The sequence below is a fragment of the Rhinolophus ferrumequinum genome, chromosome 3, assembly GCF_004115265.2.
Source record: "Rhinolophus ferrumequinum isolate MPI-CBG mRhiFer1 chromosome 3, mRhiFer1_v1.p, whole genome shotgun sequence".
Classification (NCBI taxonomy): Eukaryota; Metazoa; Chordata; class Mammalia; order Chiroptera; family Rhinolophidae; genus Rhinolophus; species Rhinolophus ferrumequinum.
This window is the reverse complement of record NC_046286.1, coordinates 39,364,213-39,391,929: the sequence shown is the minus strand read 5'-3', so window position 1 is coordinate 39,391,929 and position 27,717 is coordinate 39,364,213. Positions and strand designations below refer to the sequence as shown.

At 37.5% G+C, this 27,717-nt stretch overlaps 1 protein-coding gene across 1 annotated transcript in view; it reads left to right on the top strand.

Annotated features, from left to right (window-relative positions):
* The window catches only part of ELOVL4 (ELOVL fatty acid elongase 4), a 31,024-nt gene extending 24,020 nt beyond the window's left edge, over positions 1–7,004 (top strand). The window contains exons 4-6 of the mRNA XM_033103175.1: positions 1,402–1,573; positions 2,504–2,631; positions 4,931–7,004. Of these exons, the coding sequence (XP_032959066.1) occupies positions 1,402–1,573; positions 2,504–2,631; positions 4,931–5,203 (573 nt within the window). The 3' untranslated portion in view covers positions 5,204–7,004. The remainder of the gene's footprint in view (positions 1–1,401; positions 1,574–2,503; positions 2,632–4,930) is intronic.
* The last annotated feature ends 20,713 nt before the right edge of the window (positions 7,005–27,717 follow it).

The window sequence follows — 27,717 nt, the reverse complement described above, 5'->3', positions numbered from 1 at the left end:
GTTATAGTTACTTTATTTTAAAGTATTAACATAATAGTGGATATTAAATACAGTGTTGCTGTGAATAATTAACTATTTCAAGCCTATTTTCAACTTATTTTATCATTTTCAACAATATTATTACCCAAGCAAATTCAGTAAATAATTCTCAACCTGTAAATACAAGACTTTATTTTTTTCTTTGGCCTTTCTCTTTCCTCTTTGCCCATACTTAATATCATTTTGCTTTTTTAAAGCAAAAACTGAAACCAAAACGAACAAAAACCCGTGGTATCCAACATATACAAGTATAAAACGAGGAAGGGATCTATCAGCTCTAAAACATGTAAGCCTGTCTCTGAATGAATCTCTCAAACCCCTGACATACAGAGGTTTCTTCAGATGTGTACTGCCTTCTTTGTTATTTGTACATAGGACATATATGATAGAAAATACTTGACTTAAAGAAGTTCAGTTTAACTTAGTATTACAGTAAGATTCTTGTAAAATACTTTAAACATGTAGGTCACCTCTCACTGGATCCTTGTATCCTTAATCTCAGCACATATAGTAAGTAATCTTTCTGTACCATCTGGTGTCTTAATTAGAGCCCAGGAAAAGAAAAGACTTATTCATGTAAGCAGGATTATATTTATGACCTAGGAAATATTTGTTGTTTTTGTTTGTTTCAGTCTATAATTTTAAAGATTTTACTGCCTAATAAATACTGTGTTTCCCGGAAAATAAGACCTAGCCGGATAATCAGCTCTAATGCATCTTTTGGAACAAAAATTAATATAAGACCCGGTCTTATTTTACTATAAGACCCGGTCTTATCTAACATAATATAATATAATACCGGATCTTATATTAATTTTTGCTCCAAAATACGTATCAGAGCTGATTGTCCAGCTAGGTCTTATTTTTGGGAAACACGGTACAAACTACTGTGATTAGGTATTTACTTTGCTGCACATAATGAAGTGACACAGAGTCACTAACAGAGACCAGTTGCTACACATAAACATGGTTGCAGGAATATCTGAAGTATAATATAAGCTAAACATGAACAACTGAAATACCTTTACAAAGTAAGTGCCTCAGGTTCTCTATGAAATTGGAAAACAGCAGTGAGAATGTGAGAATATATTCTGTATTCAGTAGTTTGGTCTCATGGGAATCCGACTGTATGACAAACCAAAATTTTCTCTAACTTGTTGGTACAGAGTAGATACAGATTTACTCTTTCATTTTTCCCCATGGATAGATGCCTAGGTTTCACACCTACTTAGGCAAAAATGATTCCATGACTCATACATTTTTGTGCAATGAAAATTATTTAGGATTTATTTACAATGGGTTGAAAACTATATGACAGTGTCGTTCTGGTGTTTATAGCATGCTTTTCCTTTCTTTTTACAGATAGCTGGTGCTCTGTGGTGGTACTTTGTATCTAAAGGGATTGAGTACTTGGACACGGTGTTTTTTATTCTGAGGAAGAAAAATAACCAAGTCTCTTTCCTTCATGTATACCATCACTGCACAATGTTTACGTTGTGGTGGATTGGAATTAAGTGGGTCGCAGGGGGACAAGGTGAGCATTTTCAGGAACACATCTGCGTGTTTAAATTATGTAACTGTTATGTGCAAAGTAATGAGAACCTGGGAATTTGACTTGGTTTATAATTTAACTTGCTTTCCTGGTTAATTATTTCCATGTTCATTTCATTTTGAAGAAACTAAAGCTTTAGCTTTTTATCTATGACTACTTTAAAAGCTAAAGGTTTCCCCCAGAGATGAGCATAAACTAACCCTAAATGCAGAGGGTAATATTTTGATGGGGAGCACTTCTAGTGATTCTGATCCAAAGGATACCAAGATAGAACTTCTCAGTCTGAAGGCTCTATCCCCAGTCCCAGCCCAGAGCCCACTCCTGCTCTAAAATAGGCCTTATGTCAGCCTGTTTGTTCTTACTCAAAGGAAATTGTATATAGCCTTGTAGATGTTCAAAATCATCTGAATTCACAGTTGAGGCTCATTCTTTTAAGTTCACCTTGCTACTTTCCATTTAACATTATTTAGAAGCCTAAGAAGTAAGTACTGTTTTGTTGTAGATATGTATATTGGCACATCTAAAGGCAATGAGACATTTACAGATGTACTTAAACAATTATATGTACCATGACATTTTCCCCCAAGAATGATAGAATAAAAAGTAATAGTTCTGTATTAGGACCTACTTAAACCACTGGAGTACCCCATTTAAAAACTTGCCGCTTTGAAAAATTCCCTTGCATTTAAAGAACTGCCCTTTTTATTTATATGTTTAAGAGACTGAATCTGAACTTTAAGCATACCTAGCATGATCTGAAGAGAAGGCTTTTCCTTTAATACTATTTTATAATTTGTATTCCTAATCTGTATTCAAAATTTTTAGAAAATAATATGGATTCATTTATTTCATGTCCAAATGGTTTATTGCCTAATATAGTTTTCTGTATCTTGTAATTCTGTTTTCCTAAAGCATTTTTTGGAGCCCAGATGAATTCTTTCATCCATGTGATTATGTACTCATACTACGGGTTGACTGCATTTGGTCCATGGATTCAGAAGTATCTTTGGTGGAAACGATACTTGACCATGTTGCAGCTAGTAAGTTAAATGCTAAAATTTCTTATGGTATAATACTGAAAATGTTTGAGTTTATTAATTGTGAAGTTCTGAGTCATTTTGGACAATTTTCTATTACAAAGTCGACTATTTCTGTGCTCCAGCTGTGGGAGTTGAGACTGCTTTGCTCTGAGCTACCTGCTCATAGACATAGTTGTCATGGCCACTTGCTTTTTAAACATCCTTAAGAAGCTAGACACAGGTCTTGTCTAAGAGAAACATTCTTTAAAAGTATCTGTGAAGTGGATGAGTAAAGATCTAAGCACACCACAAACTACAGACTCATATGTAACCAGAAAAATAATATAACTTCTTTCTCAGGTGATTTCTTTTTGTTAACTTAAAATATTATTATTACCACCCTTCATCCTGCCCTGGCTTAAATTTTCTGTTTGCTGTTCTATTTTTCAGTCCTTGTTAATAGATCCCATACATTTAGAAAATAAAAGTTGAAGAAAAGGCATAGAGCCAAGAAAGGGGTAGGGTAAAGGAAGGGAAGAAGGACCAGAGAACTCCTCTTAATTTTCTAACACACAGTACTTAAAGAGGAGAGCTAGGTATTTTCAATTGCTAGTCTTTAGAGCAGACGATTTTCATTCAGCACATACCCCTAGCAGGACTTCATGTAGGATTTGGGTGCATCAATGTAACATTCAGAGCTAGGCACTAACCCAGTAATCAAACTGGAAATCCAAAACCAACCTGGTAGCTATTCTTTAAGCCTCGGAATTTATTATAATTTACTTTAATCATAGTGTGTACATAATTTTATCAGTGGAATCACATTTGGAAATATTCATCTCTGCTTTAAGTTGCTAAACAGCTGGCTAACCAGACAGGAAACACAACTTTTGGGGAATGCTAGCTGTGAAGAATTCATTTGTAACTAAAATGTTACAAGAAGCTTCCTCCAGTTTTTGTGTGAGCTGTTTGTAGTTTGTGTAATTCATTTCTCTTAGTAATTAATAAATGGTTCTGAGAAAATGAAGAGATGACAAAAATCACGTGAATTATTTATATCTATTTTGTTGTGTCCTGCACCTGACTCCTTGAGCGATTCCATACGCAATCACACCCACATACACACCCTGTTTTGGTGATGCAGGTTCTAAGAACCATTGTGAAATCCAAAGTTCTTAAAATCTGGATTTTGCCATGGAAAATTTTAAGTTGTTTAGTCAGATATAAATTTGGGGCTTACATGGAATAAATTATTTTAATAATATTCAATATAATAATTAATACTGATAATGCTACCCTAAAGAGAAACCAGAATTGCTCATTCCAAACAAATGTTAAATTTTATGAGAGGTAGTATATTTGCCAAGCCAGAAGTTCTCACAAGTTTATCATGTAAATTAATCTTGTGAAAAGTTAACCCTTGTTAACACCATGGAATTCATAATATTTATTTTGAGACTCATTCATTTATTGACATACTAGAATTTAAACTTATTTGCCTCATTAATTAAAAAGATCTTAATTTTGGCTTTTGTCCTTTAAAAACTCTTAAAGTTAAAAATGATTCTCTCTTTTTGCAGTTATTCTCAAATACCTACTAAATTTTCCCCCAAATCTTAATTTTTAAAGGATAATGTTACTTTAAATGTACATTACCTGTCTACCATTCTGTAAGAAACAAATAGTGAACCATTTTGATAAGTTTATTTTTAAATGTATGTATACCAGCTTACTCACATTTTTGTGGAAACAAATCAGTCTAAAATAGGGGAGGAAAACAAAAATTCAAGAGCCCTTATAATACTGTTTACTCTCTTAGGCCATTGACATTCCTTCTCGTTAGATGATATTATTCAGTATTATCCAACGAATATTAACTGAGTCCAGACGTTGTCCCAAAGACTCAAGAATCATCAGAACAACACAGGGCACTTCCCTTTGGAATTACATTCTAGTGGAGAGATAGGTGATCCAGAACTCACCAAATACAAAAGACAATTTCACATAGTTGTAATTCTTACAAGGAAAAAAACAAAAAACCCATACAAAACAAAGACCCTTTGGTTAAGGGGATTGAGAGGACCCACTGCGTGGAAGTACTTTAGTTCTAGTCATCAGGGTGCCCTTGCTGAGGAGACAGCATTTGAGCAGTGACCTGAAATGAGAAGGAGCCAGGTGTGGGAGCCAGAGAATTATTAAACTTGGGATAATGTGGCAAAATCGGGGCCCATCTTAGCTAGATAGAAGATTCTGATGTTGTTAAAAGTGGTCTAGTATTCCCAATAAACACATCCTGCGTTTTTGTTCGTTTGCTTTTCAGGTTCAGTTCTTCGTGACCATTGGACACACAGCACTGTCTCTCTACACTGATTGCCCCTTCCCCAAATGGATGCACTGGGCTCTAATTGCCTACGCAATCAGCTTCATATTTCTCTTCCTTAACTTCTATATTCGGACATACAACGAGCCTAAGAAATCAAAAACTGGAAAAACAGCTGTGAATGGTATCTCAGCCAATGGTGTGAACAAATCAGAAAAACTAGTGATAGAAAATGGAAAAAAGCAGAAAAATGGAAAAGCAAAAGGAGAGTAAATTGAACTGGGCCTTAACTGTTGTTGACAGTGAGGAAGCTCCCATTTCATATACAATTTCAGGGAAAACAAGCAGATGAGGGTTTGGGAGTGGGGAGAAAAAGGCAAATATGCTCCTATGTATTAGTAACCTTTAGATTGAGTAAAGTGTTAAGTACGGTATCCGGATGTTTTATTTATGAAGTTTTTATTTTAAACATTTTTTTAAAAAATTAGCTTTGTTGTCCAGACCAAAGCAATCATTATGTGACTTTGGAGGCTCTCCCTCTGCTCACAGCCATTTGTCTAACGCATGAGCTTTTTCATGCATCTTATATGCAGTCATTCTTTAGTCTGATGATCACAGAAATATGGTCTTTATGAGTTTTTTGGCTGAATTACTAATTACCTACTGATTAAAATCCGTTACCTTTCATTTTCTGGTCCAAAGCTGGAAATACAGATAATTTAAAATTTGCACATTTGAATTCATTTGCTGACTGGAATGGTTGAATCTCTCCACCTCTAGTCTGAATATACCCTTTTGGTTGTAATTCAATTTTTAAAAATCTCATGATCTCTGTAGAGTTTTAGAGGCTTGATGATGATGGTGTTGGTGAAAATAAGAAAGAATTATGGTAAAATCCTGTCTGGCGACCCAAAGGTCACCATGACTTATGGCACAAATCACTGTGGGAAACAATTTTTAATGAAAAGGCAGCCTTTCAATACTTCTATTACTACCAGAAACATTATGAAAATTAAGATTATTGTCTGATTGGAACATAAAACAACTCATGTCCTTATTAGTAACATCATAAAATAGTTACATTAATGTGCTTTTAGAAGACAATATGTTGATACTTATCAGACTTTCCTTGTTTTGATTTGTGGCTGTTACCGATTTTTCATACGTGGAAATATACCTACCTCTTCTGTTGGAAAGAACATTTAAAATTAAATAAATTTTAATTAAAAAATCAAGGAGTCCTCTAATGTAAATTTTGATATTAACTTTCAAATTCACTAGTTTTTGTTTTTTGCTTTTTTACAAATAGCATACTTTTCTGTGAAACTATCCTTCTCTTTCAATGTGTTTAATTTTGGAATAATATTTTCCTTGTGACAAAGTTGCAAGACCTTATTTATTAATGAGATGTGAAGTGTAAACCCATTTTGGTGCAATATTCTTGACTCCTTGGTGCTAAAGATCATTAAATTCAGTGCTTGGTTGTTACAAGGTGTTAACCGTAAAGACACAAAATGAATAAAAGTGGGAGTAGTCAGAACCAGAAAGTTAAATTTGCTATTTACAAATGAAGTATTTCATGTAATGTAAATGAACAACTGGAAATTCACTAGGAAAGAGAACTTGTACTGTGTCTTATTACATAAGTTAAATTGTTAGGGGATATTGCACAGGGATCATTATAGAAAGAGAAAATGTGACCAAAAAAAAAAAAGAAAAAAAAGCATGAATATTTCTAAGTATCCCAACATGTCAAATCGTCATGTGCAGAATGTATGCTGTTTGTGCAGACCAACTATTTCAGAATATTTTGTAAACTATAAAATATTTATTGTGCATTAAAATTACACACCCTCTCCTCCCCCCCAAAGGCATGCAGTCATGAGGCCTACAGAAAATTTGCGACACATATGTGGTTTGGTCTAAGAGGATTCAGCACCTTTGTTTTTGCTGCACAGTGTGTAATGACTAGAGATTTGTAAATCTTTGTGAATATTCTGTACTAGTTCCCCAGAACTATTCATTCCCTGCTACCTGATTTCAGCACAATAAATATACTACTGCAGTGGGAAAATGATATTTTTGTTAATCAGTTTATTATAACGTAAATTATCTGCTAGATGCTTATTTATTCGATTCAGTTGTTAATACTCTAAATTCTGCTGCTAATTTCTAATATAAAAAAGAAATTAAATGAGAACTTGGGTGTCTACAATTTCTGGTAAAAATTTATTTTTTTATGGTAGCATATTTTTACTTCAAATATTAGTTGCCTTTGGAAGAACTTTTGAGTCCAAACACAAAACATACCATTTTCTTCTATTCTTACATTTGTCATTTCAAATGTAAGCTTTAACACTTTTTAATGTTGTGCTTTTTTTTGTTGTTCTAAAAATAAAGTGGGGGAGCTCTTGTGTTCTTATGTTTAAATCATTCAGTCCTCACTGTACCTAAGGTTCTTTATCAAAGATGATTTTAAGATGATAAATGTAGCCTTTTCTAGTAGCTTTCATAATTTCTCTATCATCACACTAAGTTGCATGCCTCAGACCTAAAAATTCAGTGAAGTAGGATGGCATCCACTTTTTCATAAAACTTTGTCACTAAAGAAAAATTTTCTTAACATAGAAAACAGGGACTTCATTAAATATTTGCAATGACCAAAAATACCTAAGGTATGTAACAGTGCATTTTCCAATAGAATCGAAGACTGTAACTCTTCTTTTTTCCTCTTTTCTGTGTTACTCTTGACTCTGTTTTGCTGATGGACACTGACTGATGACTAGTGTCAGTATTAGCATTATTACTTTAGTCATTCTCTTTTTCTCTCCACACACTCTCTAGGTATTCAAAAGTATTTTCACATGGATTATTATACTCACATTTTAGAGCATAGAGTCTAGCTGTGTTTTATAGATTATTAGGAATATTTTGATTTGCAGTTTTGTTTCATATATGCAACTCAGTTACCCTATAAATAAGAAAGAGAACCTAGAGGTAGAAGTGATTTTTGCTATCTTATCCATTTGATGATAATTTAACAATTCAGGCATTATGTATTGACCATTGGGGCTGAACTTTTGAATCTCATTATCATTAGAATGCAACATCACGCTGAGCTGTTCACACTCTCGCAGCTCTTTCCTCGTTATAGCCTTAATTTCAGCCAGCCATGTTCATAACACTGTCCTTACTGAGAAAAAGACGATTGCAGATGTACGGAGTGTACAGTGGACACCCAGTACAGACCTGTCCCCCACCTGGGGGACTTAGGTGTAACATCCTGCTGGATGGTAAATAGAGCTGCAGACTTGACAGGCCCTGTAATGCTGATCTCCGTACACAGGAGCCCAGCACCTGAGCAGTAACCACAAAACCTGCGGAATGAGATTGGTCACCTGCCACTCAGCATGCAAGCAATTTTGACAAGTAACCGTGGAAAGCAAGTGCCTGATAGTGTGTTTTGGAATCCATGTTACATCTTAGGTATTTTACTAGACATATGACATCTGAACATTAGCTGTGAAAAGGAAGGAAAATAGACACAGATTCCTTGTTTCAAAACTCAATAAATCAAGTAAGTATTAGAAGTTAGTTTTCCTAATATAAAGTACAAAGGGAAGGCACAACTATGAATAAAAAGACACAGCTTTTTAGTATTTTTCAAGTTTTTAAAATAGGAGGGTGGAACATAACTCTACGTTCCTTAAGGAGATTGATACATAATTAATACATAGAATGACTACCAGAATAAGACAGATTATAGAATATATCACTAAAACAGCATTGTGACTTTATGAAGAAGGTGGTCAAAACTGTCTTTAGATGATGATTAATTAACAGGAATTTTAGGTAGGCAAGGAGTGATCTGAGTTATCCCTTGGAGTTCTTTTAGACTTACAGGTCTAGGTTTTGCTGTATCCTTTGAGAAATTAAATGTTTTTTCTACCTATTAAAAAAAAAAAAAAAGCCCAGGTCTTAAGTCTTCTTTTTTTCTTTGTCTTTTTCATTTTACCACATAAAGCCATGTTTACATGTTCACATGTGAACAAATTTTTCTTCATACTTTTGTTCTTTGGAGATCCATCTGATCTTAAATAGAAATTCAACTACAATTTTATTCTTCCCATTCTCATAGGTGAGGTTTTCCCAGGGAATGTGTCCTTCAAGTGGTATCTCCTTTGAGAATAAATACATACTGAACCCACACCACTTGATATCTATCTACCTAATTATGATAATCTAATGAGCTCTCAGAAGGTCACATTGTAATCGAACATCTACACAGAGACTGTCTAAATTCAAAGACATTCTATAACTAAAAAATCTTGGAAGGTTTAAATAATATAGCCATTTCTAAAAAGATTGGGTCTTGAAATTATTGGATATGTCCCAATTTAAGTACAAGACTGTGAGTTAAAGAGTATTTTGTCTGTCCATATACTCCGTCAGTCTCCAGGTATCCTTGAATCCTCTTCTGCAATTGAGAGAAGCCAGTTATGTTGTTCCTTTTCTTAGTCGTATAATTTTTCTTTGAATTTGCCAGGGGGAAACAGGAAACCATCTAGTTGAAATTCCTTCTTTGTCATCCCTGATGCACTATAGTAAAACTGAGTTTCTCCTCCCTGTGAGGAAGCTCTCCTAAGAACCAGTCTTTCAAGAATAATGATTACCTAGCTATTTGGTAATGAGAGGGTGGGTAGGTTATGAGTCTTGCATGGCAGGTAGCATTATGTTAGTGACATTCACGCCTCAGCTTTGAATGTGGCTTGTGTTCTAATTTCATTAATCTGGGAATGAAATACAACATTTACATTTTAATAAGCATACTATATAGTTAGGATTTATCAGCTGAACACAAACAGTTGGATTTCAAATATTTTCTGAGTTCAGTTCTCCTAGTGAATAATAAAGATGTTATACGGTCACAAAAGAACAAATAAATGCTCATGAAAACTATTTAACAACAAATGCTTGAAACTACAGGTACTACTGAACCCTATATATACTGGTTTTTCCTATACACACATATCTATGACAGTTTAATTTATAGATTAGGCACAATAAGAGGTTAACAACAACTAATAATAAAGTAGAACAATTATAGAAATATACTGTAATAAAAGTTATGTGAATGTGCTTTCTCCTGTAATTTTTCTATTTTTCAGTTCAAACCTATACCTAACTTTTAGCTTTACCTGCAGTAAATGGCTTGGTGTCACTCGTTTCAGGGAATCCCTTGCTGAAGTCTTTCTATAGGCTCAATGCTTTCTTGCTCAACACGTCATCAATCACATGTTTTCTATTCATGTCTTCCACAGATTTAATGCCTTTTGCTTCTTCACTAAGCACTTATCATTCACTGTGGCCGTAACTTTTGCAGTTTGGTGTGTGACAGCAAAACTAGCAGGAATTTATTTTTCTTCCCAATTTCACAGATGGAAGATTCATTTTTACCACAGATCTTAGCAACCTCAGCGTATGATTTTTTTTTTCTTTCCTTAATTAGAGAACTTTCACCCTTTTACTTAAAGGAATCACCTTACAGCTTTTCTTTTCCATATCTAAATTGCCCAGCCTCGCTACTCTCACTTTGCGATCATTAAGGAAAACAAGGTTTGTTTGAACACAAGTACCCCGATAGCATGACAGGCAGTTTGATAATCGGGAGGGCTACTAAGTAATTAACAAGGTGGGGAGCATGTACAGCATGGATACACTGGGCAAAGGGATGGTTCACGTTCTGGGCAGGCGGAGTTGACTGTGTGAGATTTCATTATGCTACTCAGAATGGCGTGCAATTTAAAATTTATGAAATGGTTATTTCTGGAATTTTCCATTTGATATTTTTGGACCATAGCTGACAATGGGTAACTGAAAGGGCTGAAAGTGAAACCGTGGATAAAGGGGGACTACTATAGCTATTGAAACTAAAGCTTTTGACAGATCAAGTGGCTGCTGCATTATAGTATTGCGATGGAAATGAAGACTATAAAGCCTTGAGTGAGATGGCTGGTTCTGGTTGCCCCGCAGAGCTTACAGAAAGAAAATTAGCTTCTGTTTGAAATTCTTGGCTACCCTAAGAGGCCCAGTTCTATCTCGTTGCTACCGATCTGAAATGTCTTAAAACAAGGTCCAAAGTTTGATCCAAAGTAGCTTGCAGAATTACAACTTAAGTTCACAGCCTCAATAATTTGCTAAGTGAAAGTTGTGGCATTAATTGGGAAAGGATGGGACACAAAGAATTGGAATGGGGACACTTTGGGTAGATTTGGACAAATCTGAGAACCTGAATCTCTAAATCCTATTGAATATCCCTAGCCAAGAAAAGCAGCCCTCTTCCCTTATCAGATGTCATTAATCCTTTGTTGCTTGAGATCCTATAATGACTTCAATCAAGGTAGCTACCTTCCAAAGGGAGTCTGATCTTCCTTACGCCTGCCTTTTACCTTACAATACCATCAAGTCTGTAAGGAGAATTAGACCACAGCATGCCCCAGGGGAACAAGTGCAAAATCTGCCCTGAGAGGCCATAACTTAGAATTACAGAATTTGACTAATTTTTACCTGTAGAAATGTGTAGGAATAGAGTCTAAAAGTGCTAAGAAAGCAGAAAGAAACATCTCTAGTTGGACTAAAATTATTAATAGAGGTGCTCTTACGAGAAATTCTCAATTTGAGGATATAGAACTACAGTGAGGAATAGCTTTAATGATTTGTAAGTTGTTCAACTAAAACCTGGACTCACTGGTGACCTACATTAAATTGAGATATAATTTAGAAATTCCTTGAAATAATGGGGAGGGGAGATCCAAAGGCTTAGGGAGTTAGGAATGTTGGAGATGATTTATCACGTGCACCTCAGTTGATGAGCCCCTCACTGTTTTGAGAAATGCATTGATGAATGTACGTTGGTAATTCATCCTTGAAAAATTCTGTAGTGGATATTTTCTGCAGGTTAGGGTTGCTAGAGGCATTTTTCTCTACCGTCTTAGGTTTGTAACCGAAACCTGAATTAAATCTTAACCGAATTAAATTGTAACCGAAATCAGTGAATTAAACTGATAAAATACAGATTACCAGGAAGAAAGTTTGTAACCTTTATTGATGTTAATATTTTTATTTTTACATACATGGCGGCTTCACGGAAAAGAAGTGAAAACCCAAAGAAGTGGTTAGACTCACAGGTATATATACCATTTTAATAAAAGGCAATAAATTGTGGCAAAGTGACTACAGACAAAAGTAAAGGAAGTCTGGGCTTCTAGGGCTGATAAAGTGCGGGAAAGTAAGTAGGAAATATAGGGGGGAAACTAATGGTAGATAAGGGTTATTTCACAAGTTTTATTTATGCAGACTCAGTGCCATTTCCATTGCTAGTGACAAGGGGAGGGGAACAGCTAGCTCCACAAGGAAAATTTATGCCCTTCTGTTAGGCCTTTTAATGGCAGGGCAGAGAGCTCTTCCTGTACCTCTTTTTTATCAATTGCTCAAAGTAATCTTTATGTCAAAGTGGCATATTTTGGGGTGACACATTCTGACCCCCTTCGGGATGATGAGGGAAGAAGGATGCTGTCTCTGACATGGGTTCCCTGACTTCAGTAGGAATGATGGTATTACAGATTGCCAGAGGGCAAAGGGCAGTGCTGAAATGCCAGAGACACAGTGCATATGGTTACAGTAATAAGCAGCAGAGTCAGAGTGGTTATTAGATTGGCTTAATCCATGAGTATTTATGGTGGTGGCTAATTTATTACGATGTCTCTAGGACTGAAATGGATAGGCAACTTACTTAAGGCCTACTGGATCTGACTCTAAAGTTAGTGAACACAGGCCTGGCTTGAGTCACCACAATAGAGAAGCATAGCCCCTCACCAATTTCCATATCGAAGTCAGTTCATAGACCCAGAGCTCCTTAAATAAATGAAATCTTGGGCTCCCTTGAGGAAATTCCCTGGGAAAATGTCGCAAGAATCTACTATAAATCCTCCTCTTAGCTTTCACCAAAAGGAAAGGAACATAAGCAGACTATGAAGGGATGCTGATTTCATGCTCATCATTGGGCACTCAAATTGCTATTGTGGTCACCTTCAAAATGGGTGCATATATCGGCTAGATGATAAATGCAGTTTGGACAGAGTCCATTGCACAGTGGGCCCAGTGGGTCCCCAAACCTACCCTCTCCAATTCCTGAATGTAGAGTTGGATTAGACAAACTCAGCCTCTGGCCGAATCTCCATATTGGTTTCTTATAGAATGAGGGCTATTATGATATGAAGGCCCAAGTCAAAGCTCCTAACATATCTCCTCCTTTTTGAAACAGTGGATCGAAAGTAATGTCACATTTCTGGGTGAATGTCAGAGGTTCATGCCAGCATCAAAAACATGAACGATTCAGGGGTGATGTCTTTTTTTAATCGTATACCCATTTAACTCCTGTTTGACCTGAGCAGAAATTGGAGAGTCTTGGAGAATGACAGTGGATTATCGTTTACTTAATCATGTAACTCCAAGTTTAATGGCCGTTCCAGATTTTTTCAATTAACTGAAGCAAATCAACATAATTTTGGTATCTGATATTCAGCTATCAATTTGCTAAACGTTTTTCTTTTCCTATTCAATAAAGCGATAACAGAACAGTTTCTGTCACCTGTATTCCTTCAGTCTTACCTCAGGATAATGTCAATTATGCAATATTCTGCAATGATCTAGGAATCTTGTTTGTCTCATCATGACATAAAATATTGCTTTGGTCCATCATGTTGATCGGATGTGGTGAGTAGGAGGTAGCAAGTACCACAGATTCCTTGGTAAGGAACATGTGTGCCAAAGAGTGGGAGGGAAAAACAACAACAATGTAAATTCCAGGGTTGTGACTTGGTAGTCCAGTCGTCTGCAGTGGGTTGCGATTTTTCCTCCTCAGTGAAAGACAATTGCTACCTTTTGTCACCCATCATTAAAGAGGTGAATGATTGGTAAATCTCACTGGACTTTGGAAACATATATATATATATATATATTATATATACATGAGAGTGCTGTACTGACCCACTCACCAAGTAGCTGATAAGGCTGCCAGTTCTGAATGGGACCAGAGTAAAAGAAGGCTTTGTTACTACTGTGGACTGCAGTGCAAGTTACTCTGTTATTTGAACCTTAAGATGCAAGAGATCAAATGGTGCTTGAAGTGTCTAGCAGAAAGCAATCCATTTAGGGGGCCTCTGGTAAGCCTTGATTTAGAATTACAGTGCAGTCCTCTAGGGTTTTAGAGCAAAGCCATGACATATTCTCCAAATAATTATTCTTTTAATAAACAGATCCTGGATTGCTTCTGCACCATGGTAGAAATGTGTCATGCAGGGTGTCATGTGGGGTCTCTGGTTCCACTCCCCACATAAGAACAAAGGACACGGTGAGGCCAAAAAGGAACACCCACGGAGCCATAGGTAGGGGAGTCATATCTCTGTACTCTCGCTGGTGGCTGGGTTGGAGACACAGGAACCAGGAGCAACACAATTCTCAACCCTCACTGTGCCGCTTGCAGGCTCAGCCACCATCTTCTTGCTAGCTCCTATTTTCTGCTAGCCTAGCCACGGCAGTTATATTAGTGCCCAATGGCTCACTGGTTACAGCTGATGGCCAACTAGCCACAGCTGATGGCCATTTGATCACAGTCGATGGCCATTTACTACCTGAGCCAGCACCTTTCTGTGTGAGGCCGAGAGCCTGGAAACTGCTTTTTAGGGCTCTGTCCCCACACTCCACTCCTACAGGGTTTCGCCTCACAATCTACGCGACAAGCGTCTTCCGCGAGGGGCCCTGTGCGAGGAGCTTGGAGGTGAATGCTATTTCCTGGACACAGCCATGCTCTCTGGTCACAGCCGGAGTTTCTCAGGGCACCACCAGTACTTCTGGGCACAGCCAGACTTCCTGGGCTTCTTAGGGTACCACTAGTCTCCCTGGGCACAGCCAGGGTTTCTCAGGGCACCACCAGTACTTCTGGGCACAGCCAGACTTCCTGGGCTTCTTAGGGTACCACTAGTCTCCCAGGCACAGCCAGTTTTTCTAAGGGCACCACCAGTACTTCTGGGCACAGCCAGACTTCCTGGGCTTCTTAGGGTACCACTAGTCTCCCTGGGCACAGCCAGGGTTTCTCAGGGCACCACCAGTACTTCTGGGCACAGCCAGACTTCCTGGACTTCTTAGGGTACCACTAGTCTCCCCGGGCACAGTCCCGGTTTCTCAGGGCACCACCAGTACTTCTGGGCACAGCCAGACTTCCTGGGCTTCTTAGGGTACCACTAGTCTCCCAGGCACAGCCAGTTTTTCTAAGGGCACCACCAGTACTTCTGGGCACAGCCAGACTTCCTGGACTTCTTAGGGTACCACCAGTCTCCCCGGGCACACGAGGGCCTCTCAGGGCACTGCTACTCTCTTTGGGCACAGCCAGACTTCCTGGACACAGCCAGGGCTCTCAGGGCACTGCCACTCTCTCTGGGCTCAGCCAGACTTCCTGGACACAGCCAGGGCTCTCAGGGCACTGCCACTCTCTCTGGACACAGCCAGACTTCCTGGACTCAGCCAGGGCTCTCAGGGCACTGCCCCTCTCTCTGGGCTCAGCCAGACTTCCTGGGCTCAGCCAGGGCTCTCAGGGCACTGCCACTCTCTCTGGGCCTCTCAGGGTACCGTGCTGGAACAACAGCGGCTCACAGTCAATGTGCTTACATATTCTTGATGGCGGCCGGTCAAGACACAAAAGCAAACATCCGCCAGTTCCACTACATGGTGGTATGTTCCCAAACAGTCAAGTGGTCCATTAAATTAGGGATGGAAGGCAATTCCCCATAGTCCATAGTCATTCGCCAGGGCTGTCCTGGGGGGTGAGGGATGACCTTGACCTCACCCTCAGCTCCCACGGAGGACTCAGCAAGCCTTTCCTCCTGGGACTACAAGTCCTGCATCCCGGCTGCCTCAGCAAGCACTTTCCAGCTCACAGGGCCGCAAGGACCTTCGCTTTCTCCAGCCTCCGCTGGTTGGGGAACCGTCCATGTCTTCCCACCCCTCCACGGGGGTCCAGCTCTCAGGCAGCTGCTTCTCCTAGTCTTCTTGCAACTGAGTGTTCATAAGCACAAACTGCTCCACCGTCCTTCGGAGAGCTTTGGCTGACACCGTACCCTGCTCGCTGCGCCATGTGTCGTGCAGGGGATCCTGCCGACTTCGCCATGTGTCATGTGGGGCGGCCTGCAGGGTCTCAGCTCCCCACACAAGAATGCAGGACATGGTGAGGCCAAAAAGGAACACCCACGGAGCCATAGGTAGGGGAGTCACACCACTATACTCTCGCTGGCAGCTGGGTTGGAGAAACAGGAAACAGGAGCAACACAATTCTCAACCCTCACTGCGCCGCTTGCAGGCTCAGCCACCATCTTCTTGCCAGCCCCCCTTTTTCTGCTAGCCTAGCCACGGCAGTTATATTAGTGCCCAATGGCTCACTGGTTACAGCTGACGGCCAACTAGCCACAGCTGATGGCCATTTGATCACAGTCGATGGCCATTTACTACCTGAGCCAGCACCTTTCTGTGTGAGGCCGAGAGTCTGGAAACTGCTTTTTGGGGCTCTGTCCCCACAGGAGTCACACCACTATAGTCTCGCTGGCGGCTGGGTTGGAGATACAGAAAGCAAGAGCCACATTATCCACAACCTGCCATCCGCTTGTCTGCGATCCGCAATCCACACTCTGCCGCCCTTGCTAGCTCAGCCACAGCAGTTATATTAGTGGCTAATGGCTGACTGGTAACAGCTGATGGCCAACTAGCCACAGCTGATAACCATCTACTACCTGAGCCAGCACTTTTCCACGTGAGGCCGAGAGCCTGGAAACTGCTCTCTGGGACTCTGTCCCCACAAAATGTATGTTCTGACCATGGAATATCAAATGATCATATAAGTTGATCTGCCTGCCATGGATTCGGTATTATCTGATCCACCATGTCATAAACTACGATGTGCACAGCAGCATTCCTCTATCAAGTGGAAGGTTACGAATGCACAATTAAGTGACATGAGCAGTACTTCAGACTACCATTGCATCACTCCTGCTACATCACCACTTCTTCCTCAATCCACATCTTTGATCTCTTCAAAGTTCCTATGACTTGTTAGCCGATTGTGTCTGTACACTTCTGATCCACTGTGCCTTGTTTGTGTCCTAGGATCTTGACCCACTCGGGCACTGCATTGCCTTGGCTCTGTTGCCAGCTGGCTTCCAGTTGGGTCTAATCAATAGGAGATCAACAGGTGGATGAAGAGAGTGAGTACAACATCTCTTTCATGCTCTCTCCCTACTTTAGTGTTGCATCTCTGACCCTAGCTATCTGTCTCCATAACCACAGGCCCTGCTGGAAAGACTTTCATCCATTGTTTTAATTCTTACTGAACTCCAGGAACACTGTTTTCTTCTCTTGTATCTTCCCTTCTAGGGGGATAAGAGCATCGCACTCTTGCTAGTGTCTGGGTAACTCACCATCCTCTGTTCCTTTAACCTTACCTATACTCTAAAAGCAATCTCTTTATTAAAAGCTCTTCATTTAAATCACCTGGGATGAAATTTTAATTCCATGACTGGGAAACTGAAAGAAAATAATTGAGCCTGGTTTATAAACTATTTCACATAATATGCAAACAGAAGCTGGAAATGGACTGTGGCAGCATTATAGCTTCCCTTACGAGTGGCCCTGAAAGCTGTGTGGAAGGAAAATCTTCCCAATGAAAGCACTGTGGGAAGTACATCTGGTTGCCCACTTTTACTGGAAATTTATAATGGTTTGGCCAGATGTTCAAGGATTTGGAAGGAGTAAAATTGAGGATTGGTGACAAGAAGTTCTGAGAAGCTCTGAATATGACATTTTTGTGTTCCATGAAAATGTCCACCAAAGGCACCCACTGTAGAACAGGCTTTCAATAAACAGAGGAACAGCATGACCCATTCTGTGGATATTAGTCAGACTCTTTTCCTAACCATCCCATGTTTGCTCAATGGGTTGATAAACAAAACGAGCAAGATGGAATGTAATGGGTTGAATGGTGGCCCCAAATCAGGGCCTAATGCCTGATCCTATAAATGTTACCCTATTTGTAAAATGGGTCTTTGTAGATGTGATTAAGTTGAGGATCTTGAGAAGATAACCCTGCATTATCTAGGTGGGTCCTAAATGCCATTACAAGTGTTCTAATAATTTGGAGCTAAAAGACACACAAAGAGGAGAACGTGATGTGAAGACAGAAGCAGAGATTGGAGTGACACAGGTCAGGAATGATGACAGCAACTAGAAGCTAAATGGAGGCAAGGAATGGATTCTTCCCTAGAACCTCCAGAGGGAAAATGGTCCTGCCAACACCTTGATTTCAGAATTGAAAGAAAAAATGTTTGTTGTTTTAAGCTAACAGGATTGTGGTCATTTTTTCCAGCAGCCACAGGAAAATAATATACACAGAGAGGGAGTTTAAACAGGGGCTCAAACAATACAGACGTCTCATCAAAGCTGATCTGGCTAAGGCCAACAGCAGAAACAAATACTGACCTTGTAATATGGAACCATGCTTGGAACAGCTAGTCACTTGGTAACTCCTGTTATGAAGAGGGCATTAGTTTGTTCCTACTAGAGTAACACTTACTCTGAAATGGATTTTCCAGCAACACCATCCATTTGTGGACTTACAGAATGCTGTATTAAACAGCATGGTATGCCATAGAACATTGCTTCTGATCTGGAAAATAACTTTACAATAAAAGAAATGGAGCAATTGGTTTACACCCATGGGTTTTAATTATATATCCATGTATTAGTCAGGATAGGCTAACTACTGTAAAAAAAAACAACAAAACAAGTGAAATGGTTTAATATAATAAACACAATAAGTTGATAATTTTTAAAATTCTACTTCAGATGCACTTCACAGTTCAATAGAGGTCCACAGGGCAAAATGGAAGGCTTTGCTCCATGCAGTCATTCAGGGATCCCAAGTCAACTTTGTGCTGTGTTGGTTTAGAGATCTTAGTTCCCAAAGAAGGAAAGTTTCCACTGGGGGATACAATAATGGTTTCCCTGAAGTTAAAGTTGATACTGCCACCTGGAATTTGGGGATTGTTGTACCATTGCACAAATAGGCAAAGAAGAGAACACAGTACTAGCTGGGGTAATTGTTGCTTGGAGGAACAAAATGGAGGAAGATAGGTATATGTCTGTAACCGAGACCCTCTTTGGTGCCTCCAAGTATCACATGGTCAGTGATAAAATTTAATGGATGCCTTTAGCAATCCCAAAGAGACAGGACTATACCTTTCAGCAACGAAGGTTCTGGTTACACCACCATGTAAAGAACCTTGTGCAGTTTAAGTTATGACTGAAGCAAAACACAGAATGAGCTGTGGAAAATTAAGTTAACCACGCTATTTATGGTTTTATGACTGGTTGCAGGAACATGATCTGAGATCATTTTGCATATTTTTTCTTGCTTTTTGTTTATATTTGTATAACTTAACCTAAAATGTCCCCCTTTCTCTTTCCCTTCCTATTTGATATAAAGCATATCAATGGTGGTGAAATTTATGATTTATTCTTTAAAGGATATCAAAGTGGGATTATAACTGAACTGGAAGAGAAATGAACAGTATCACTAGATGCAGTGAATAGACTTTGAATCTTTTCTTTTCGGAGAGAGTGAACACATTTTTGTTTATATGAAGGATAATTGTATTATGCAAGATTGGGAGCATGTTATTTTTGCTCTGGTTTTTGTTTGGAAGATAAACACGGGCAGAAGATTATGGATCCTGGGTAGAGACACAGCAGACTGTGCCTGATATTGTCTATTGTCATGTTCACCCCTTTCTTATTCCATCTCCCAGAACACAGATTGCACGGGGTGGAGTGCTAAAAGCCACATTTCCAGACTTCCTTGAAGCTAGAGTCCTGGATCTGGCTAATATTATGCCAATGAATTGCATTTAAGTGATTTTTTTGGAGAGAGAAGGCAGCCAAAACAGCTCAGCCTTAACAATGAAAGCAGCTGGATCCCATGTTCCGTCATTTATCATCAGCCTCCTTAGTGTGGCGTAGCTGTGATGTCATTGATGGTGGCAGCAATGGCAGAAGCAGTTTCCTGACCTCTGACTCCCAGCCACAGTAGTGGTTCATTAAATTACAAAATATTTGGTGGCTTCTTGATTTCTGTTCTTCCAGATCTACACCATTATGTAAGTACACAATTTCCTCTACTAAAACCCTTCTGTTTGGAAACATTAGTTTCTGTTTCCTGCATGGAACCCTGAACAGTACAGATGAATACTAAGAAATTTCACAGGCACCTAAATTAAGTACAATATGATATAAAATAGTATTATTCTAAGAAAGCAATGGCAGTAAAATGTCATATGGCTCTAGCATTCTAACACGATCATTCTTATCTTTGATATGCTTTTTTCCCTTCCTTTGCCCAGGCATTCTTCTAACTAAATATTGAAGAAACGTTTCTCTATACTTGAAGGGGTACCAAATAATTGGTCTGACTTGGGCACACACAGCCCTGATTTTTAGACTTCTTGTGCCTTATTTTGGGAGTTTCTTTAAGATCCTAAGACAAGGTCTTGGATGCAGTTAATTTGAGCATTGATTCCAGGAAGCTGGAGTAAAAATGGGAAGAGAGTAAGATAGGGAAAGAGGGAAAGCCAATAAAGGGTATATTTTAGTTTAGTTACCACGGGGGCAACTGAAATACAATTCTGTTGGGAACTCTCTGACAAAGCATAAAAAAATGCTAGAATTTTGTGTCTGGAAAATGGAAGACTGAGGTAACCATCTAAGATTTCTGTCTCTTACTATTTACCCTGGGGAGTATTAACTGTATCTGCACCTTCCACCCCTGACTTCTGGGATATTCCTGTTCTTAGGCCAAGCAGCCCTGAGACAGAAGATGAAGAGAAGCAGCGAAAGCACTTGAAATGGGACACTGCCAGTTTTCATGGGACTCTGTTACAGCGCTGAAATGAGAGGTAGGTTGAGGGAATGTGGTTCTGAGCAACAAACACTTGTACATGTGACTTGGCTCTCAAGAACCTTCCCTTCTTTTTAAAGATTACTCTCTGTTTACAGTATTACTTTAGCATGTAAAGTTGTTCACAATATTCTCTAGGCACACAATTCATTGTGTAATCCAGGGTGCTTTTTTAGAGTTACATAGTGATGTTATGATTAGCTGATTGCTTAGAGAATTTTTATAACTCTAATTTGTTTCTTGTCAAGAGTAGTAATCTGGTAGAATCGAATACTTAAAATTTTCTAAGATATAAGTGTGCACATATAAAAATAAAAAAGTATCCAGAATCTTATAATGGAAATCATCAACAGTCTTTCTCACTCCATTCCTCTCCAGCCTCATTTGTGTTCTCCAGAAGCAACCATTTTTAACTCTTTCCGGTTTGATTTCTTCTGCTAGTCTCTTATTTGTAGTTCTAAATATCCTCTATCTTCTGGTAGTCTCTTATATATATTTCTAAATAATAAATACCTGTTTCCTGCTGTTTCTAGATTTGCCAACTGGAGGTGTTATATATTGAGTTCTGCTACCGTAAATGAGAATTCAACTCAGTTATACCACACCCACCTTGCTTAAGTCTAAACGATATACTTGTACCTCTACTTTTCCCATGAGCTACAAAAAGTGTCTTTTCATCTCACACTTTGTAAGATGCTAATATAAATGCTCCCATATTTCTTTTCTTTCCATCCCTCCTTTCAGTTTGTATTCTTTATGTGTATTTTTAAATTCAATCCTGTAAATAGTGATACTATTACATTCTATTCAGTCATCATAATTGTCATCTATACTTTGTTTTCAAGATTATTCTAAACGTTGACAAATCAACAGAAGGCATTTGCACTGTTTAGACTATGTAAATTCTGTGATCTTCAGAACCAAGTACTGGGCCCTGATTTTTCCTTTCTTGGACAGTTGTTGTTTTTCTTAGATTTTTGGATTGTCTTTCTGTTTCTTGATTTTTCTCTCTATTTTTCAATGACTCAAGTATACTATAAAATCTGTAGAATCTCCTTTTCTCACACTTTCAAATATGAAGAGTGTGTTGCTCTCTAGGCCTGTTGTACAGCTGTCATTCTAGTAATTCCCTTCATTTTTCATAGCAATTGTAACTGCTACTTTAGTCATAGGTTCTTCTTTATTCTCTAGTTTTTCTGCTTTATTCCTTGCTTTATTCTCTAGTTTTTCTGGATTATATCTTTTCCTAAGACGAGTTACATGGGTGGTATATTTTCTGAGTACTTACAACACACAAACTGTCTATTCATGTGCTTCATAATTTGGCTAAGGGCACAATTTTAGGTTGAAAGTCAATATTTTTTTCTTAGAAATTTTTGGGAAAAAATATCATTATCTTCACATGACTAATGTTGTTTAGGGAAAATTGAATGCCAGTCTGAATTTTATTCCTTTGTTAGTGACCTGTTTTCTCTTGTCTGTTTTCTTCAGGTTTTTGAAATTTCACATTGATTTCTCTAGCTATAGTTATTTTTTCATGTATTCTTCTACACACATGGAAATCTCTTTTAATTTAAAAAAATAGGTCTTTCTTTAATTCTCTTCTATATTCCTACAATTCCTTCCCCTTTTATTTTCTCGGACCTTTCTTTCCAAAAATACCATTATTTGAACATTATAGTACCTGAATTGGTCCTCGGAATCCCTTATTTTTTCACTAATATTTTTTTGTCTTTTATTTCATAATTCCACAACCTGGGAAACTTTCTTGACGCTATATATTCCAATGCATCTGTTGCATTGTTTTTTTATCAATCACATTTTAACTTTCTAAGGATATTCATATTCTCTGATTTTTATTTTCCCCAAAGAATCTTATTTTTGACTTATGGGTGCAGCATATTCTCAAATATTTCTAACATTCTTATTTAGAGAATTTTTCAAAATTATTTTTGTTCCCTGAATTACCTTTGTTTCCTTTAGGGTCAAATTTTCATGTACTGTTGGTCTTTCAATCTCAGAGCTGTGTAACCATGATTGCCATTTATATTTGAAAATGGCATAAGACAAAGGCTAATTTGCAGCTATTTCTAAAATGGTTTTGCTATAGTTAGAAAATGGTAGAGCCTTTCTTGTGAATTGATTATATTAAACATTATTGAGATAACATAATACACTGTATCTATTAATTGCTTAGAAAAGGATTCAGTGCATTGTTACTTCTACAGCATAGCTAGCATATTATGATTTATCACAAACCAGTTACAGTGATGCTCTGAATTTGGGTCCCTTTTGGAAAATATTTATAGTGAGATACAAGTAAAATCTCCAATGCAGACGGAAACCTTCCAATTAAAGAGTTTTGGGGGGTATTAATTGTACCTCTGCTGTCGTGATACTGTTGATTGTGGATTAATATACTATAATTTGAATTCAGACAAAGAATAAAGGAACCAGCATGACTTCTTAATCAGGTACTGAAGCACTTCAAAGTTCATTTAATAGCACAATAAATTTAAAGAGCTTTCTATGTTACCTCTTATTGTTTCATATTATGAATTAATTTGCACTTGTTATTAGACAGTCAGTGCTAGAGTGCTCTGGTTAGAATAGAAGGAGAGATAATCAGATTTAGGGCTCATGATGAGACACTGTGACAATAATAGAAATTAATGACTTTAAATCCAGAGGGGTCTGCCATGGGTCCTTAGATCAAAGTACAGTACTAATACTATGTCCATCCTAGTATACATCTATAAATCTCCTATAGTTTGAAAGTACATGTAATTACAAATAAAGCTACTATAAACATCCATGTGCAGGTTTTTGTGTAGACATAAGTTTCCAACTCTTTTGGCTAAAAACCTAGGAGCAAATTTGAATTATTTGGTAGGAGTATGTTTGCTTTTGTACGAAACTGCCAAAGTGTCTTCCGAAATTGTTGTACCATTTTGCATTTCCCCACCAGCAATGACTGAGAGTTCCTGCTGTTCCACATCCTGTCAGCATTTGGTATTGTCAGTGTTTTGGATTTGGGCCATTCTAATAGGTGTGTAGTGGTATTTCATTGTTGTTTTAATTTGCAGTTCCCTAATGACACGATGTGGAGCATCTTTTCATATCTTTATTTGCCATCTGTATATCTTCTTTGGTGAACTGTCTGTTCAAGAATTTTCCCCATTTTTAAAAATCAGGTGTTTCTTTCTGTTTTTTTTTTTTTGGGGGGGGGGGTATTTCCTTATTATTGAGTTTTAAAAGTGCTTTGTATGTTTTGAATAGCATACATGTCCGCAAATATTTCCTCTCAATCTGTGGCTTGTCTTCTGTCTTGATAAATCGTATCTTTTTGATTAAGTAATTTATCATTCTTTGGGGCATACAAACTGGAACAAATATATCCCCAAATTGTTTCATTCTTGTTTGTTAGAGATAAATTGTGATTTTATAAATATATTGTCATAGACTGTTATTAAGGCAATATCACTTGCTTGTCAGAATAATCAGTCACAGACATTTGAAATTAATTACTTACGTTTCTCATGTGTACAATTTGTTTCATTTATATACTTGTTTCATTTATATATATCATTTTTATTCCATTAATGTGCTGTAGACTGAACAGAGAAAGGAGAAGGAGGAATTCTTTTTTCGAATGAGAAACTTAGTTCACCCCATATTTCATTTCTGTATTTAAAATTCACATCAGTTTGCCCACTTCTCTGTCATAATTGAGTGGCCAGGTTTTCGTGAGGATTCAAGGAGATACTGCTTAAAAGCACTTAGCCTAGGGCCTGGCACATATTAAATATTTAATAAATAGTCAGTATTATCTCAGGGTTTCCATTATATTATTGTCACAATAGTAATCCTTATTATTATCATCATATAATTGTCATATAATTATAATGCAACATATTAGTTATTTTGACTTATAACTGGTCTCATTTTAATTTATATTTATCAACAATCTTGGGAAGCAGTGCTTACTGCTATGGAGTTCACAGCATCACATGTTCAGCTCAGTTCAGGAAAGGGCTTGCCTTCATTGTACCCTGGACTGGAGCTTATTTTAGGCAGCAGCCTCAAGAACAATTAGTAAGCAAATCATATGCAACTGGAAGAAAGATCTGGTTTTCCTATTTATGGAATTATAGAGAGTGGATCACCATGACCTAATGGGATTTCTTACCACTGTGGGTGTGGAATATTAACTATTTTCTATAGTGTGACATGAAGAGAAATAAAAAGTTAAGGCAGATATTCAGGTTATGTGATACTTTTCTCATAGATTTACTAAATACTTAGTATATATTAATACCTTCGATTTTGGTCTGAAAGTTTTATTTACATATAAATTAAATCTTGATTTGAAAGTTTCATTTATGTATATATAGTTGACCTTTGAGCAACATGGGTTTGAACTGTGTAGGTTCACTTATAAGCGGATTTTTTTTCAACAAATACTGTAGATTCCTTTTCTTATCCTTATGATTTTCTTAATAACATTTTCTTCTGTCTAGCTTACTTTATTGTAAGAGTACAGTATATAATACATATAACATAAAAATATGTGTTAATCAACTATGTCATCAGTAGGCTATTAGTAATTAAATTTGGGTGGAGTTATGATAAATTTATGCGTAAATTTTTGACTTCATGCTGGATCAGCACCCCTAACTCCTGCATTGATCAAGGGGAAACTGTATAAAAAATTGTGGTGTAAGTGCTTCTTAAGATACCTAGACATGGCTATGGAATTGTACCACCACCTGAAATTAACTGTCTTTCAAAGACTTAATTTTAAACATCTTCAGCGATGATTAAAATTACAATAACTTATAAAGTTTGTAAAGTTTTTATAAAGGTTATAAAGGTTAAAATTACAACAATTTATGCATTCTTTACCCTTTCACATTCAGATTTTAAGTCAGAGGTTTCCTAATTGTAACTATAATTTATGTAAACATTTGGGGGACAGTAGTGTAATTCTGCAAACAAGACATTTCCTTGTCAAGAAGTAGTGTGATTATACAAAGAGAAAATACAAAGAGAGCTTTGCCTATCATTTTTATGGTAATTATACTTCTGTCCTCTTAGACTACTGTTGAATATATTCATTCGACTAATATTTAATTAAGTCTTTCTATGTACCAATTATTGTGCTAGCCTCAGGGGGATAATAACATACATTCCAAGCTGGTGTGCCAATAACTTGCGGGGAAGAGGGGCAAAGAAACAAATAATTATAAAAAGTGTGAAAATTAAGGTCTAGACAAAGATGAGAGAGAGAGTTAGAATTACTTCATAAAAGCTTACTTCTAATTTGTAAAGAGCTTTATGGAATAGTGTTTTTGTGTCTAGACTTGCATAGACTTGCCCTTAGCCTTTTTAGTATCCAATGCTGTCTTAGATGTGACACTACAGAGGGTGCCAAAAAAATGTATACACATTTTAAGAAAGGGAAAAGCTTTATTAAAATTCTAATATTCGATATATAACAAAAGATGAATACAAGTCGCATTTGATTTCTGCAATTACAAGAGGTGCTCAAAGTGGTTACCATCAGCATAATTTTAATACAGTGTTTTCCCTTCTTAAAATGTGTATACATTTTTTTGGCACCCTCTGTATATTAGAAACTCTTGATACAGTGTAAATAGAGCATACGACTTCTCTGTACATTGACTGAAGAATTCATTTCTGAAACATGTGCTATGGAAACATGAGTCTGGGAAGATGTTTAATTTAAAAAGTACCTTATTTTGACTATGCATATAAAAATAATCAAGATACAAACTAGAAAAATTTGACCAAATTCTTATAGCCACCCAGAACCTGAACTAGAATCCAAGTTTCCTCTTTTCTATTTTATACTGTCATCGTTAGCAGTTAGAAGCCATTAGAATATGTGAAAGAGGTACATAAAATAATAAGCTCAGAGAAGTAGATGATTTGTGGATTTTTACTATTACTTATAAATTTCTAGAGTTAACGTTGCACATATAAGATTGTTAATGTAGTGCTGGAGAGTGCACTAAATTTTAATCCATTTCTTTAACAAGTAGATGTGGTAAAATGGACAAATGCCAACATATCACTAGAAGAGAATACATAATAAATACTCAACATTAAGGAAATTCTTAAACATGTTAAAAATAAGAGCTAGTTGAGACCAAGTTGAGCCAGTTCACGTTGTAATTATTAATTTATGCAATAGTAACTAACTAGATGTTTATTACTCATAAAAATGATGACGGAGTTTGCCTTGCTAAATAAGTTTGAATTCATCACTACCAGTGTAAGTAGATACTCTGGGAATGTTCCCTAGACATAGTGATGTTACACAATGTACTGAACATCTATATCGGTAGTTACCCAGTTATTATTCAGTTGTGTTTCTTGTACTGCATTGGTGGTATAGTGGTGAGCACAGCTGCCTTCCAAAATGTGTTGATCATTCATTTGTTTGGCCCTCCAGCTGAAACAATGTCATACACAGGTATTAAACCTCAGGCCTACTCACAGGGCCACTTGGACTTAAAGTTCATCTGGAATAAAAAGTTGTATTTGAAACCTAACCCTCAAGTAAATCAGCAGTATTTACCTGGGAAAAGGCTTTCAGAGTTCTGAGTAGAGGTGCTATTTCCATGGCTGACATCTCCACCACAAAGGAAGCAATGAGCTCCAAGCTATTGCTGGCAGCTCTAACAGCTGAGAGAAGGACCAACAAAGG